The sequence below is a fragment of the Tachypleus tridentatus genome, chromosome 6, assembly GCF_004210375.1.
Source record: "Tachypleus tridentatus isolate NWPU-2018 chromosome 6, ASM421037v1, whole genome shotgun sequence".
Classification (NCBI taxonomy): Eukaryota; Metazoa; Arthropoda; class Merostomata; order Xiphosura; family Limulidae; genus Tachypleus; species Tachypleus tridentatus.
Genome location: NC_134830.1, coordinates 27,807,382 through 27,819,798, shown reverse-complemented (window position 1 = coordinate 27,819,798; position 12,417 = coordinate 27,807,382). Strand labels below are relative to the sequence as shown.

The window sequence follows — 12,417 nt, the reverse complement described above, 5'->3', positions numbered from 1 at the left end:
GGGTAAATTATTTTCCCTTCTTGCTTATCCAACTGATGTTATTTGGTGCACCTACTGTTTTTATTCCAAAGGACCATATGAGCATACTTTAATAAGGGCTTTTCACACTTAGTTTAGTAATGCAAGCTTGATAGGGCATTTATCCAGTAAAATATACAATATATTAATCAAATATTAAATTTTTAATATTTTATCAAATGTTCCAATTTCTCCTGGTTTCTGGAAATACAAGATACCTGTTTCTAAACAGGCTGAACCTGTATAGAATTTGAAATGACTTACCACCTTCTGTCTCTCTCTCTTTTTCTTTTTTTTTTTGTACAGAGTTTCTTAAACTTCAAAATATTAAAGACAGTTTATATTTGTTTTCCCACAGATTACAGAACATTTATCATATGTAGAGTACACCTGTATATCAAATTTCAAAATTGAATAAAAAACTTTTGGACAGTTTTTATCTCAAAGTATTTTAGAATTGATGTATTTTTGATTTTCTAACATTTATTGTAATTTACAAAGAAAAATGAAAACAAATCTTCAAACATACATTTCTGCATAATTCCGTAAAGTCTCACCTGTAAATAACATTCTTATAGATTTTTTTAAAAGAATTTTTACGGCTTATCCAAAAGCATAGATTTTTCATTATTGGGAAACTGTGAATCCTTGAGGATGTAACTGTAAGTTTCATAAAATTTAATTAATTATTTCACTGTGAGAAGGAAGATATCAAGAGATATTAGTGACACTTCTCCATTCCAGAAAGGATTATTCACTTGAATACTGTATTATAATAAACACCCTTAACTAATTTTAAACTGAAGAAAATATGCTTAAATGAAATTACTTAGTTATTAACATAATAGTCACCCAACTTGGTCTAATAGAAATGTATCATATTGGAAACATCTCGTATATTTCAGACTATCTTTGTCATTATATAATTTTGTTTTTAGGTAATTTTTTTTTTAGTTTCTGCAAAAAATATCAGTTAAAGTAAGGAACAGAGGGTAAGTGTGTTTTAACTTATTACAGTAAGTACTGTTTTCATAACACTAAATAAAATATTTGTTTGTAATTACTCTTGAATGTGAATTTGCTTTTATTCATCTGAACATTGTTTTACTGTTTTGCAGATGCTACGAAATAGCTGTTTGACACTTATTCATTTTAAAATTTCTCAAGATATGGTAGGTGCTGAAGAATTGGATTTTATGTATGGTAGGAAAGCTAGAAATAAGAATTTATAATGAATCTCTATAACTAATGTAGAATGATATGTAGTTCTTACAAATGAAATTGAAACGGCAATAACCATGTGCAAAATCTACTTCAGTTGTTTAAAATATATTTTTAATAGTGAAGTTTCAAAATGGAAAGAAAAAACTATACTTGGGTAAACCTAGACTGTGATATTACCTTCAACTACTGTATCACTATACATACATGTATAGTGTTATAAAATTTGTAGTAGTAAAAATTGCATTTGTAAGTCAGTTTTGCTTTTTTTTTTTAACAAACTGACAAAACCAAATGAACTAACATGTTTTTATTCTGAGTGTTCATTACAATACTTTATATGAGTTTAAATTTTATTGTTATTGTTAGAATAGTTTTAAGAATTAATATATGTTTCTCGTATGTATTAAGAAATTTATACCCCAACATAATTGTTACCAGTGATTAAATGCTCTACAGATACTTGAATATGAAAAATTGGTGGATGTCTTACTGTGTATTGTGTCCAAGGATCATCAGGATAAATTTGTTCAGCAAATTAGTATCTATATGTTGAACAGCCTTGCTTGTGAAGCAGATGGTGAGCAGAAAAAAATAATCGGGGATCGAGGAACTGTTGAAGTAAGTTTTTGTACATGTAATAATATTTTAATTTTTTGTCTTTTGGTGATCTGAAGTTTGATTTTCATAAAAAACGAAAAAGAAATGTTGACATAATTGGGCATTTATATTTATAATAAACTAAAACATCGTGAACCTGACGATGACCGAAGAAGGTTGAAACGTTGTTCGCTGTTCTATGTAAAATATTTTCTCAACCCAAACGAGCCGTTTTTGCATATATATTTTTCTACATGTGGGTTTTCTCGACATCATCTGATTAAAAATTGCTTTGTTTTAATATCAAAACCTAAGGTTTATTACACGCCATACTGGTAGTATCTGAAGGGGAACTTGATTAACACATTATGTATAAAAATGATACTTAACCTGTTGACTGCCAAGTATTTCAGCTGCTATGACAACTCCAAACCAAGTTCAAAATATAACTCTAATGCTTCTTCATCTTGCAACTTTTTTCGTGACGCCATTTTGGATCGAAAGTAAAACAATTTGTAAGTTGGTCAAATGCATGTATGGTGCTGACATCTAGTGCTGAAGTTAGGTATTATTGAGAATGAATTAACTTGTCCGTGGCACTGTGGTACCGATCGGCTTGGATGAGTTATCTCGTCTACGGCACTGAACAGGTTAATGTATGACTTATTTATCTTACAGCTTGTTAAACTTGCTAATCCAAAACTTCTTTTGGCTTTGTGTGTTCTACTTTTATTCTTTGTGTTCTGAGAAACTCACCTTGCTAATCACTTTTATACCTGGTTATGTTAGTTACTGTTACATGAGCTAACATTATGAGTGTCACTGATGCATCATGTTTATTTTTGAACTTATGTGGTGCATTTTGATAATATTTAAAACTTTTTTCCTAGGCTGTGCCATATGCATCTTTGTTTTCTAAAAGGAGCAAGAATGGTGCTGTGAATTATTCATAGTGTTTTTTGTATTGTTCGTTTTTATTATATTCAGCTTAGTAATACAGCTATATGATATGATTAGCTCATTTAATCAGTATAATCAGTTACTTTTGAGTTTTAATTATATTGATTAGCGTCATTTAAAACAACTGATTAATCTCAAAATGATAATTAATTTGATTAACTTTGTGCAAATATTCAACTACCCAGTAATCAAAATATTGTGGTGATTTCCATTATTATTTTCAATTAACTCAAGTTTGGTCAGTTTTATTGATTAATGTTATGGTTCCAGAAAATAATCAACTACACAAAATTAACATTATTAATTATTACTATTTTAGGTTATTCCAAAATCCTGTAATTGAAATTTTGTTTGTTTAGGCACAAAGCTACACACTTGGCTATATAACCCACCCACCCCCTTTCTTTTATAGCCATATCATTTGAGAATAGTGGATTAGTTTTTTCGTTTTGGATATTTTAGTTATCTCATGAAAACAACTAAGTAACTGACTGTAAAACTGTTAACTATCTCATTACATGCTTGGTTCCAGAGACTAACATTGTAACCATTTTGTGCTTGCTATAGTTTTTGTGTTATAACTTTTAATACAGTATGTTTATCTTCCCAAACATTTGCAAGTTATCAGTAAACATTACAAGGGTTTATGACACAAAATATCAATTTTGGTTTTTGTATTAAGATTTAAATAATGTTTTTTATTGTGCATTCTTTTTCATTTTGGGTGTTGATTATCCAACATGCAAAGTGATTTTAACTTTAAGATTAAAAGTACTTCTATGCATCAGAAAATTGTTATATGTTGTGTGTTATTTTCACATTTGTATCTCTGTATGAGTTTGGTCAATTTAATCACCCTTGTAACCGACATAGAAGCTGGGAAATAAATCTAAGTTAAAATTTTTTACTTCTGAAACGACTGCAAATTATAACAAGATGCCACAAATGTTTAGTATAAATAGCTTAAATCTCATAGCATTATACATCTTTATTTATATATACAGGGTAGCCTGTAAGTCCCTACCTATCCATATATCTTATGTATCCAGTGTATCTGTGTGCTGTCCCACATTCTTGCTGCATAATATTATGCAACACCATGTTCTGTGAGACATTTTCTTCAACATGGGCTTACATTGGCTATATTTTTCTGAAAAAAAAGAAATTTATAATACATGTGTAATTGAAAATAACATAATAACATATGGATGGGTAGGGACTTACTGGCCACCCTGTATATTTCATTGATCTTTTAGCCTTGTCTACCTAACATTATAGAAGTTACAATAATGCAGTGCATTTGCATTCATGTTACCATATCCAATAGTATAAAATTGACCTTTACAAAGTGACCTCCCTTGGTTTTGTGAACCAGTATTTTGTAGAGTCACATTTTGGTTATAATACACTACATATGCATATATATTATTACTTTATACCAATAAGTTCTTAAATATCAGTTTTCTTAAAATGTAGAAGAGTAAACTTTGTGCTCGTCATAATTTGATTCTCAACTTTCACCTGTGGATTGTGTAAAACAAAGTAATTTTTTTAAGTTTTATGTATGCATATTGAAATGACCAAATATCATAAATTAGTTTCTAATATTGTAGAATTCTACTGTTATTTATCAGACTTACTGACTAAACTGGGTTTGAGTTTTAAAAAAATAGTTTTTTTTGACAGTATTTTCAGTAGCTACTTCTTTCTATGATTCAAGACAAATAAATAATCTTGGAAGCTTCCCACCTTCTAGAGACCAAGAAACACACCAGGGGGATATTCTGAACTTTAAATTGGTTATTCACACATCAAAAACAAAAGTAGGTGTATGTAAGCAAACATTTCCAAAAAATGGAAAGAGATTGGTGGGGCCACTATGATTGAATCACTAAGTGTTGCAATATTTCAGCAGATAGAAACTATAGGATGTTCTTATTTTATATTCCAGCTAGTCAATACCAGTAATTTTAGTTTATAATATGTAAGAAAATATAACTGTATTTGGACATTACAAATATGTAACTTGAGCCAAAGCTGTATTCAGCATACCACTTGAAATACAACAATTGATGTTTAGAATTTTTTTTTATGTTTAATTTTAGAGTAAGAAATTAATTTTTGTATATTACTGAAATTTGAATTATAATCTACAATGTAACACCAAACTTATTAGCATACCTCACAAAATAATACATCAGTAAAGTTTTGAAAGTACATATGTGATGATGTGCTCTTTGTCCCCTGACCATTGAAAGATCTGTAGTTACAAGGTTAGTGAGCCAGATGATTAATTAATGAGTTAAGAAATTCCACTAAGGTTACTATTTTTAAATATGCTTATCTACTCTGATGTATAATTATGCACTTTTAAATACGTTACTCAGGTCACCCAGTAAAACATAAAACCTATAAAAACTTAATTTTGTTCAAAAAATACCAGAAAATCTAGGTTTGAAAATATAATTGTATATTTAACCAAGTATATTGTTCCAAGATTTTAAATACTGTAGTCATGATATTATCATAATTATATAATATATATCTGTGGAAATATAATATATATAATATAATATTTTAGCAGAACTTTGATGAAAGGGAATAACTCAGACTTCATTATTAGCATCAACATAACTTGTATGATAAATCTCTGTCATCACACAAAAGAGTAATGGATCATTTCATAGAAAGTTTACAGCTATTCTAGAAGCTCACTTTTATTACTAGTCAGATATAAATTATTAGATGTGTAACACTTTACTTTGATTTTTAAGACCATGATTTTGTTTTCTAACTTTAGAAAAAGTGATCCTTAAAAAATTGCAGTAACTTCCTGGGAAGTCTAATATTTCTGAGGTCTAGCATGATTTAAATGTATTTGTTTTAATAATCAAAATTAAAACTGTATTAAGAATAACTTAAGACATAAATTAGCATTTATTTTGTATATTTGACTTTACTTTTGTTTCAGGAAAATTTTCACATGTATGAAGACATTTCAAATGTTGCCCTTGCCTGAAAGATTGGTAGCATTATCTTCCCTTATAACCTTGTAGATATGTATATATATATATATATATATTTGAAACTCATTTCTTCTATTACAACTGTTTGTTCACCATTATTACAATGTTGGATATAATTATGAAGAAAACAAGTACAAAAGGAGAATTTTGTCAGGATTCCACTTCTTTTTCTACATGAAAATGAACTATACCAAAACACAGTCATGTTTTGGTAGCTTAAACTGTGATTGGTTGTTATCCAACTAGTCCCAAAGTACTGTACAGGTGTAAAACCTATAAGAGTATAGGTAGCATAACTATGGTGACTGAAAAGCAATGTGAATCCAGCCGTGGATCTCGGGACTGAATGCTGCATGATAAACGCATAGAAGCCAAAAGTTTTGTCTAGTCCAGAATGTTACATACAAACATTTTTGTGAAAACTCCATATTTTAGTAGGAGCTGCATGCAAAAATTTAAAGAGAGTGTATGAAATTGGCATCATTAGTAATTGAAACTCAAGAACTCCAGTTAGGTATATTGGCATCATTAGTAATTGAAACTCAAGAACTCCAGTTAGGTATATTAGCATCATTAGTAAGTGAAACTCAAGAACTCCAGTTAGGTATATTGGCATCATTAGTAATTGAAACTCAAGAACTGCAGTTAGGTATATTGGCATCATTAGCAATTGAAACTCAAGAACTTCAGTTAGGTATATTGGCATCATTAGTAATTGAAACTCAAGAACTGCAGTTAGGTATATTGGCATCATTAGTAATTGAAACTCAAGAACTTCAGTTAGGTATATTGGCATCATTAGTAATTGAAATTCAAGAACTCCAGTTAGGTATGTTGGAGTATGTTCTTTATGAGAAAAATTATAGTTGATGACAGATCTTGGCAACACCCTTGCTGTAAATACAATTATGTATGTTACATTTATAATAACATGAAGTAGTTACAGTGGATGTGTAGTTGCTCATATACCACTGTTGAAAAGAGACAATGAAACTGGAAGGTCATATATAATAAGCATTGGACTACAAACAGTGAAATTAATAAAGCTAAAGTCATATGTTCTTTACAAAATAAGTCAAATTATTCAGAAACAATCTGACATAGTGCAGAAGAGAACTCTGTTGTACTGAAAGTAAAAGAGACTCAAGTATGTTGGAGTAATCAGTACAGATGTAGGGTTTGTCTTGACTGCTGACCACTACAGGTGGATTCTGATGTATAAGGAAAAGGATTTATTGGGTGGGAATTTATCTCTCAGCAAGACAGCTATCTGAAGCACACAACAAATGTAGTGAAACAATATCCTGTTAATAAATAGACAAATGAAACACACAACTGTGGCTTAGCTGGCAGTGTGTCCTGGTATAAACATTTTGGAGGCTCTGCAAACTGATGTAAAAACTTAAGATGTTAAAAGGCAATTGTAAAACATGCTTGAATTTGCTAGGTGTTATACAGGATGTATTTGGAAGAATATTGCTTAGTTATACATTGATAAACTCTGTGACAGCATGAAAACAAGTTGTAATACTCTGTGTAATGCAAAAAGCTTACATACAAGATTCTGGTGTATTGTATATCTTATTAACTTTCATGTTTTCTGCAACTAGGTTTTGTATCTTTATTAAATTTGCTATTTAGTTGTTGTTACACATTGTCTGTGACTCCTATATTTGTGTTTCCATAATTAATTTTTACAACCATATTTTAGCACAAATGTAATAAATAGTTAATATGTTCTGCCTGTCCTACTGTTACAAGGAGTGATAAACATGTATTTTGATCACAGTACACAGTAATTATATGCAAGTTGATGTTTATATTATGGTGGAAGGTACATAAACAGAGAATCTGCATATTCTACAGGTATTATTGAAAGTTTATTAGTGTTCAAAAGTTGTGATGAATATGAAATGATGCATACAGTATAATGTTTTTAAATTAGAATGAATTTAAACTTTTGCCATAAGAGTCTGAAACAAATTTGCTTACTGTCTGATTAATATGTAAAAGCAGATTACCCATGGTGCCACTGCATTAGATCCTTGTGTGTGTATTCACAAATCAAGTTCTCTGTGACAGGTAACAGAAACAAAATGGGAAAACTATGATGTCTATTGTGAATCTACATGCACACAGGATAAAAATTTTGTGAAGTTGGGGATTACACAACACGTAATAGTTTTTCCAGTTTCATTATTTTATAATAGTTTCTGTCAGTAAGTAATCAGAGTGAGTTGAGGTATCCAAGTAGTGTTGCTAATAATAGATTGTATTGGCTTTATAATGAAACAATGAAGAAATAAGCAGTCATAACAGTCCATAAAGAGGCAGACTTCTGATAGATAAAAAAGTAAAATCTTCACAATGTCTAGTCGAGGTGCACATTATTCAGCACATCTACATGATAAGGCAGTAAATGTGCATTACCCTTTTATCACATACCTGTTATATCAATGTTACTTCCTTGTATTTCTTCACAGTTTTATTGTAAAGTCAAGAAAATCTTTTTTTTAAATGTTCCAAAACATGTCTCCATTATTTCATGATAACCTAAATTTGACACCTCAACTCTATGACTACCCATTGACAAGAATTCTACCAATACCCGAACAGTATACAAAATTATTTCTCTTTAAATTAGCACTGGAAGGTATGCAAGTTTTTCATTCACACAGATTCGGTGTGACCTTTACATGTACGTGCCAGTTTTCTGAGAAATCTTAGCTTTACTTAGATACTTGCAGCTTTTCAGGTGTTCAGAAGTTGGGGTAAATGCAAGGTGGTGCATACAATGTTTTTAAATTAGAATACATTTAAAGTATCATTAGAATATTAATAATATTTTATGCAATGAAGATAATGAAATGTAAATGTTTTCTTTTTAAGGTAATGCTTCAGTTGATTGAAATCCATTTGAATAGAATCACTTGTGATGAGGTTATGGAAACAGCTTGGAGTACCATGTGGAATTTAACAGGTAAGCTGTCCAATTTTGAATCTATTCAAAGTCGTCTTCATAGACAAAGAAGTTTCATAGCAAGTTAAATCATTATTCTCAGGATACCTACATCACAACACAAATAACTAATAAGGGCATCAGTGATTAGTGAGGAATTTTTACAGTAGTCAGCTTCTGATTTTAATAATTGCAGTGTTTTAACCCATAGTATCTAGTCATCAACAGATAGGAGTTATGTGCAAAGGGCCTTTGAATTGTCACCATGAAAAGTAGTTATAATGTTGATAAATCTTAAATTAGCCTTGTTTTAAGGTTTCATACTGAATGATGGGTTAAAATGAATATTTATTTGAAAATGTTTATTCACATGAAACAATTCAAGGTTTCCTTAGGTATTAGACACTGGTGGGTATCAGTTACAGTTTGACATCCATGTATCTCTGAAAATATCTAATGAACTGACTATGAGAAACACAGTGTGTAAGAAAGTAAAGGTAAAAGAAAGCACAGGCATTAGTATTTTATTCCACAAATAAATTTACTTTTTTTACTAATATAGTTATAATTTTAAATAAAACTATCTTACTCTTTCGTTACGGGTTTGGTGGAATCCACCCAGCTCATAACCATGAGAGTAATCATACTATGATTTTTGATAATGTAAGCATATCATTACAGAATTGTGCAGGTTATTGGTAAACAACTACAAGGCTTTCATACACAAAAAAATAACAGGTTTTTAAATTAAATGTTAAGATTTTTTTAATTAAAGATTTTGTAAATTTTTTTCTTTCAGAATGTTTGCTGTCCAACTTGCAGAATAATTTTGATTTTAAAATAAAAAATACTTTTATGGATTAGAAAATTTTCAAATTTCACATGTGAAATCTTTATAACATCTAGTTAATTAAATAATTTTAAAGAAAAATTATATATTTTATCATATTTTCACTATGAAATTGGAATCTCTGAATGTATTCAGCAAATTTGACCTATCTTATAATTACCATCAAAAATTGGGAAACGTAGCTATATTTTTCATTCTAGAATGATAACAAATTATTATTTAAACACAAATATTTAGTGTAAATAGCTTGCATTTCATAACATTATATATTTATTATTTTTATTATATTGACCTTTCACTTGTTGCTGATTAACATTACAGAAGTTATAATGATAAGGTACATGTGCACTTGTGTTACGATGTCCAGTAACAGAAAACTGACCTATAGAAAGTGAACTATCTTGGCTTTGTTTTAGTTGACTTGTATTTTGTAAAATACAGTCATATTTCAGTTATAATAAGTTATATTTTTATGTACATTATTGCTGTTTAAAAACAAGTTCTGAAACTTATTTTTATTAACACATAGATCAGTATATAAATAAGCAAGAATAACAGACAATTATATCTTCTAGTTACAACAACCTTTGTTGTGAAACTTTGCACAGGAAAGTCTTGTAATGTTTACTGATAATGTGTCACATTTCACAAACATACATTTACTAATTTAAAAGTTATAGCATGAAGAATATAACAAGCACAGAATGGTTATGAGATCATCCCAAGGAATCGATCCCTTGCTGAAAGAGTTAGTTAGTGTAAAAATGTTTTTTAACTTAAAGTTTTTTATTGTTTGTGCTCAATACACATTGTTTTACTGCTTAAAATATATTTTGATGCACAGTATTATTAAACGTCTTCAGAGTTTTTGCTTAAGTTACTTTTTCCATTATTTTTAAAATATGAAAATGGCTTAGTGGTTTGATGTGCTTTTGTAATTTTCAGATGAAACACCTGATAACTGTAAAAGGTTTCTGGATGGTAGAGGAATGGAGCTGGTTTTAAAATGTTTAAAGGTAATTTTAAGAATTGAAAAAGTTATTTTTGTTTTAATTTATACATGTACTTAAAGATTTTATTATTTTGAGAAGAAAAAGGTGTGGACTTTTTAGTTAAGGTTACATTATTATTTCAATTATGCCATGTACATTTTTGAGCTATTCATTAGACACAGTGTATTAAGTATTTAATATATGTAAAACAGTAAAAGCTATTTAATAAAATAGTACAAAATATTTAATAATCTAAGAAATTAGTAAAACATTTTCAATAGATAGTTAATCCATAAAGATATAAAACATTTAGTTTCAGCAGTGTAAGCTTAAAATATAGCCAAACGAACAGTAATGTAAAGAAAATAAAAAAGGACCACAAACACAATAATATTAGAGAAACTATGGACAAGGAAACTTGACCAATATATATATGTATATGGAAGTGAATTACAATGGCATGCAGTGAACTGTATTTTCAAAAATAATATTAATGAGATCCTAAATTATACTAATAATTATACATATTGCTTCATAAGTCAAGGATTTTTAGTTGCATACGTGCAGTTGAATCTTTAAATTTTAGAGAATCCAAGAAGGTGGAAAGTTTCTTGTAAAAGAGAGCTGAATAATTATGTAGAAGTTGTTTTAAAGGTTTAAAAAATATTCTGAATTACTTTGTCAAGTTAGAGGGAGCTCACTATTTGTGCAAAACATTTAATGTTATGTATTATTGTTAACTATTAGAATGTTTTTAGGACATAATTCAGTTTTTTTTTATATGAATACTTTGCCATATTATGAAATTGTGTTTGATATATTTAGGATTGAAAATATTTATACAGTAAAATATTTGTTAAATAAATTTGGGAAATTCGTAATATTCATGTTTATATTTACATTATTTGAATAAGTTTCTTCATTTACTATTGCAAAATAATTTTCTTATGAATAGTGTGGTAGTAGAAGTATTGAAATACAAAAATATGTATGTCAACAGTTTTGATGTGTCTACTTGCAGTTTGTGTGTTTGGCCATAATTTTTGTGCCTTACCATATTTGTCAAAGTGTTTAAGATATCTATACTTCTAACATCTTATTTTGGATTGTTTCAGCTATTGATTCTAGTGAAATTTAAACCTTAATACTCATTAAACTCTATCTAAGTATCCAATTAAATGTGATATACAAGCATATTTGATGTAATAATAATGCTGAATAACAAAGCATTGCATTTGAAACACAATAATTAGTTGTATTAGGTCAGTTCTTCATCCACAGTTGTATTTACATCAATGGACGTACTATAGATATTTTTGGAAGATTACTCACCAGCATGTATATATATGGTAATAATTAATAGTGAAATTTAACCACATCTAAGTAATGATGCATTAACTTTAAAACCTAGGAAGCAGTAGAGTTTATAAAACATTAGTGGTATTATTGATAATTTCAATTTTGTTTTTATGCACAACACAAAATATTGAAGATATAAACTCTAAACCATTATTGGTAAAATTCCACAACTGGTTGTGTTATTGTTTGGTATACTGTCAAACAGTTAATTTTTATGCTGGTTTAGGTGTATCTAGTGGTTACTGTGTGTGTGTGGACAGTGAATTCTTAGCTTCAAGATTTGCAACCTGTTGCCCAAACAACATGCTCTGCACTTTGGAGTTGTCAAACCTCATTATTTAATCAGATATGAATTGGTGATGGGTGCTGTTAAGGTGTCTTATCTATATTATAAATTCAAAGTGAAGAATGGATGTGTGTAGATAGTTTTGC

General features: G+C 29.1%; 1 protein-coding gene across 3 annotated transcripts in view; it reads left to right on the top strand.

The window, feature by feature from the left end:
* The window catches only part of LOC143252138 (protein zer-1 homolog), a 48,122-nt gene that overhangs the window by 21,167 nt on the left and 14,538 nt on the right, over positions 1 to 12,417 (top strand). For all 3 annotated transcript variants that reach the window (XM_076503821.1, XM_076503820.1, XM_076503822.1), the window contains exons 8-11: positions 1,137 to 1,190; positions 1,699 to 1,860; positions 8,715 to 8,805; positions 10,580 to 10,650. In XM_076503821.1, the coding sequence (XP_076359936.1) occupies positions 1,137 to 1,190; positions 1,699 to 1,860; positions 8,715 to 8,805; positions 10,580 to 10,650 (378 nt within the window). The remainder of the gene's footprint in view (positions 1 to 1,136; positions 1,191 to 1,698; positions 1,861 to 8,714; positions 8,806 to 10,579; positions 10,651 to 12,417) is intronic.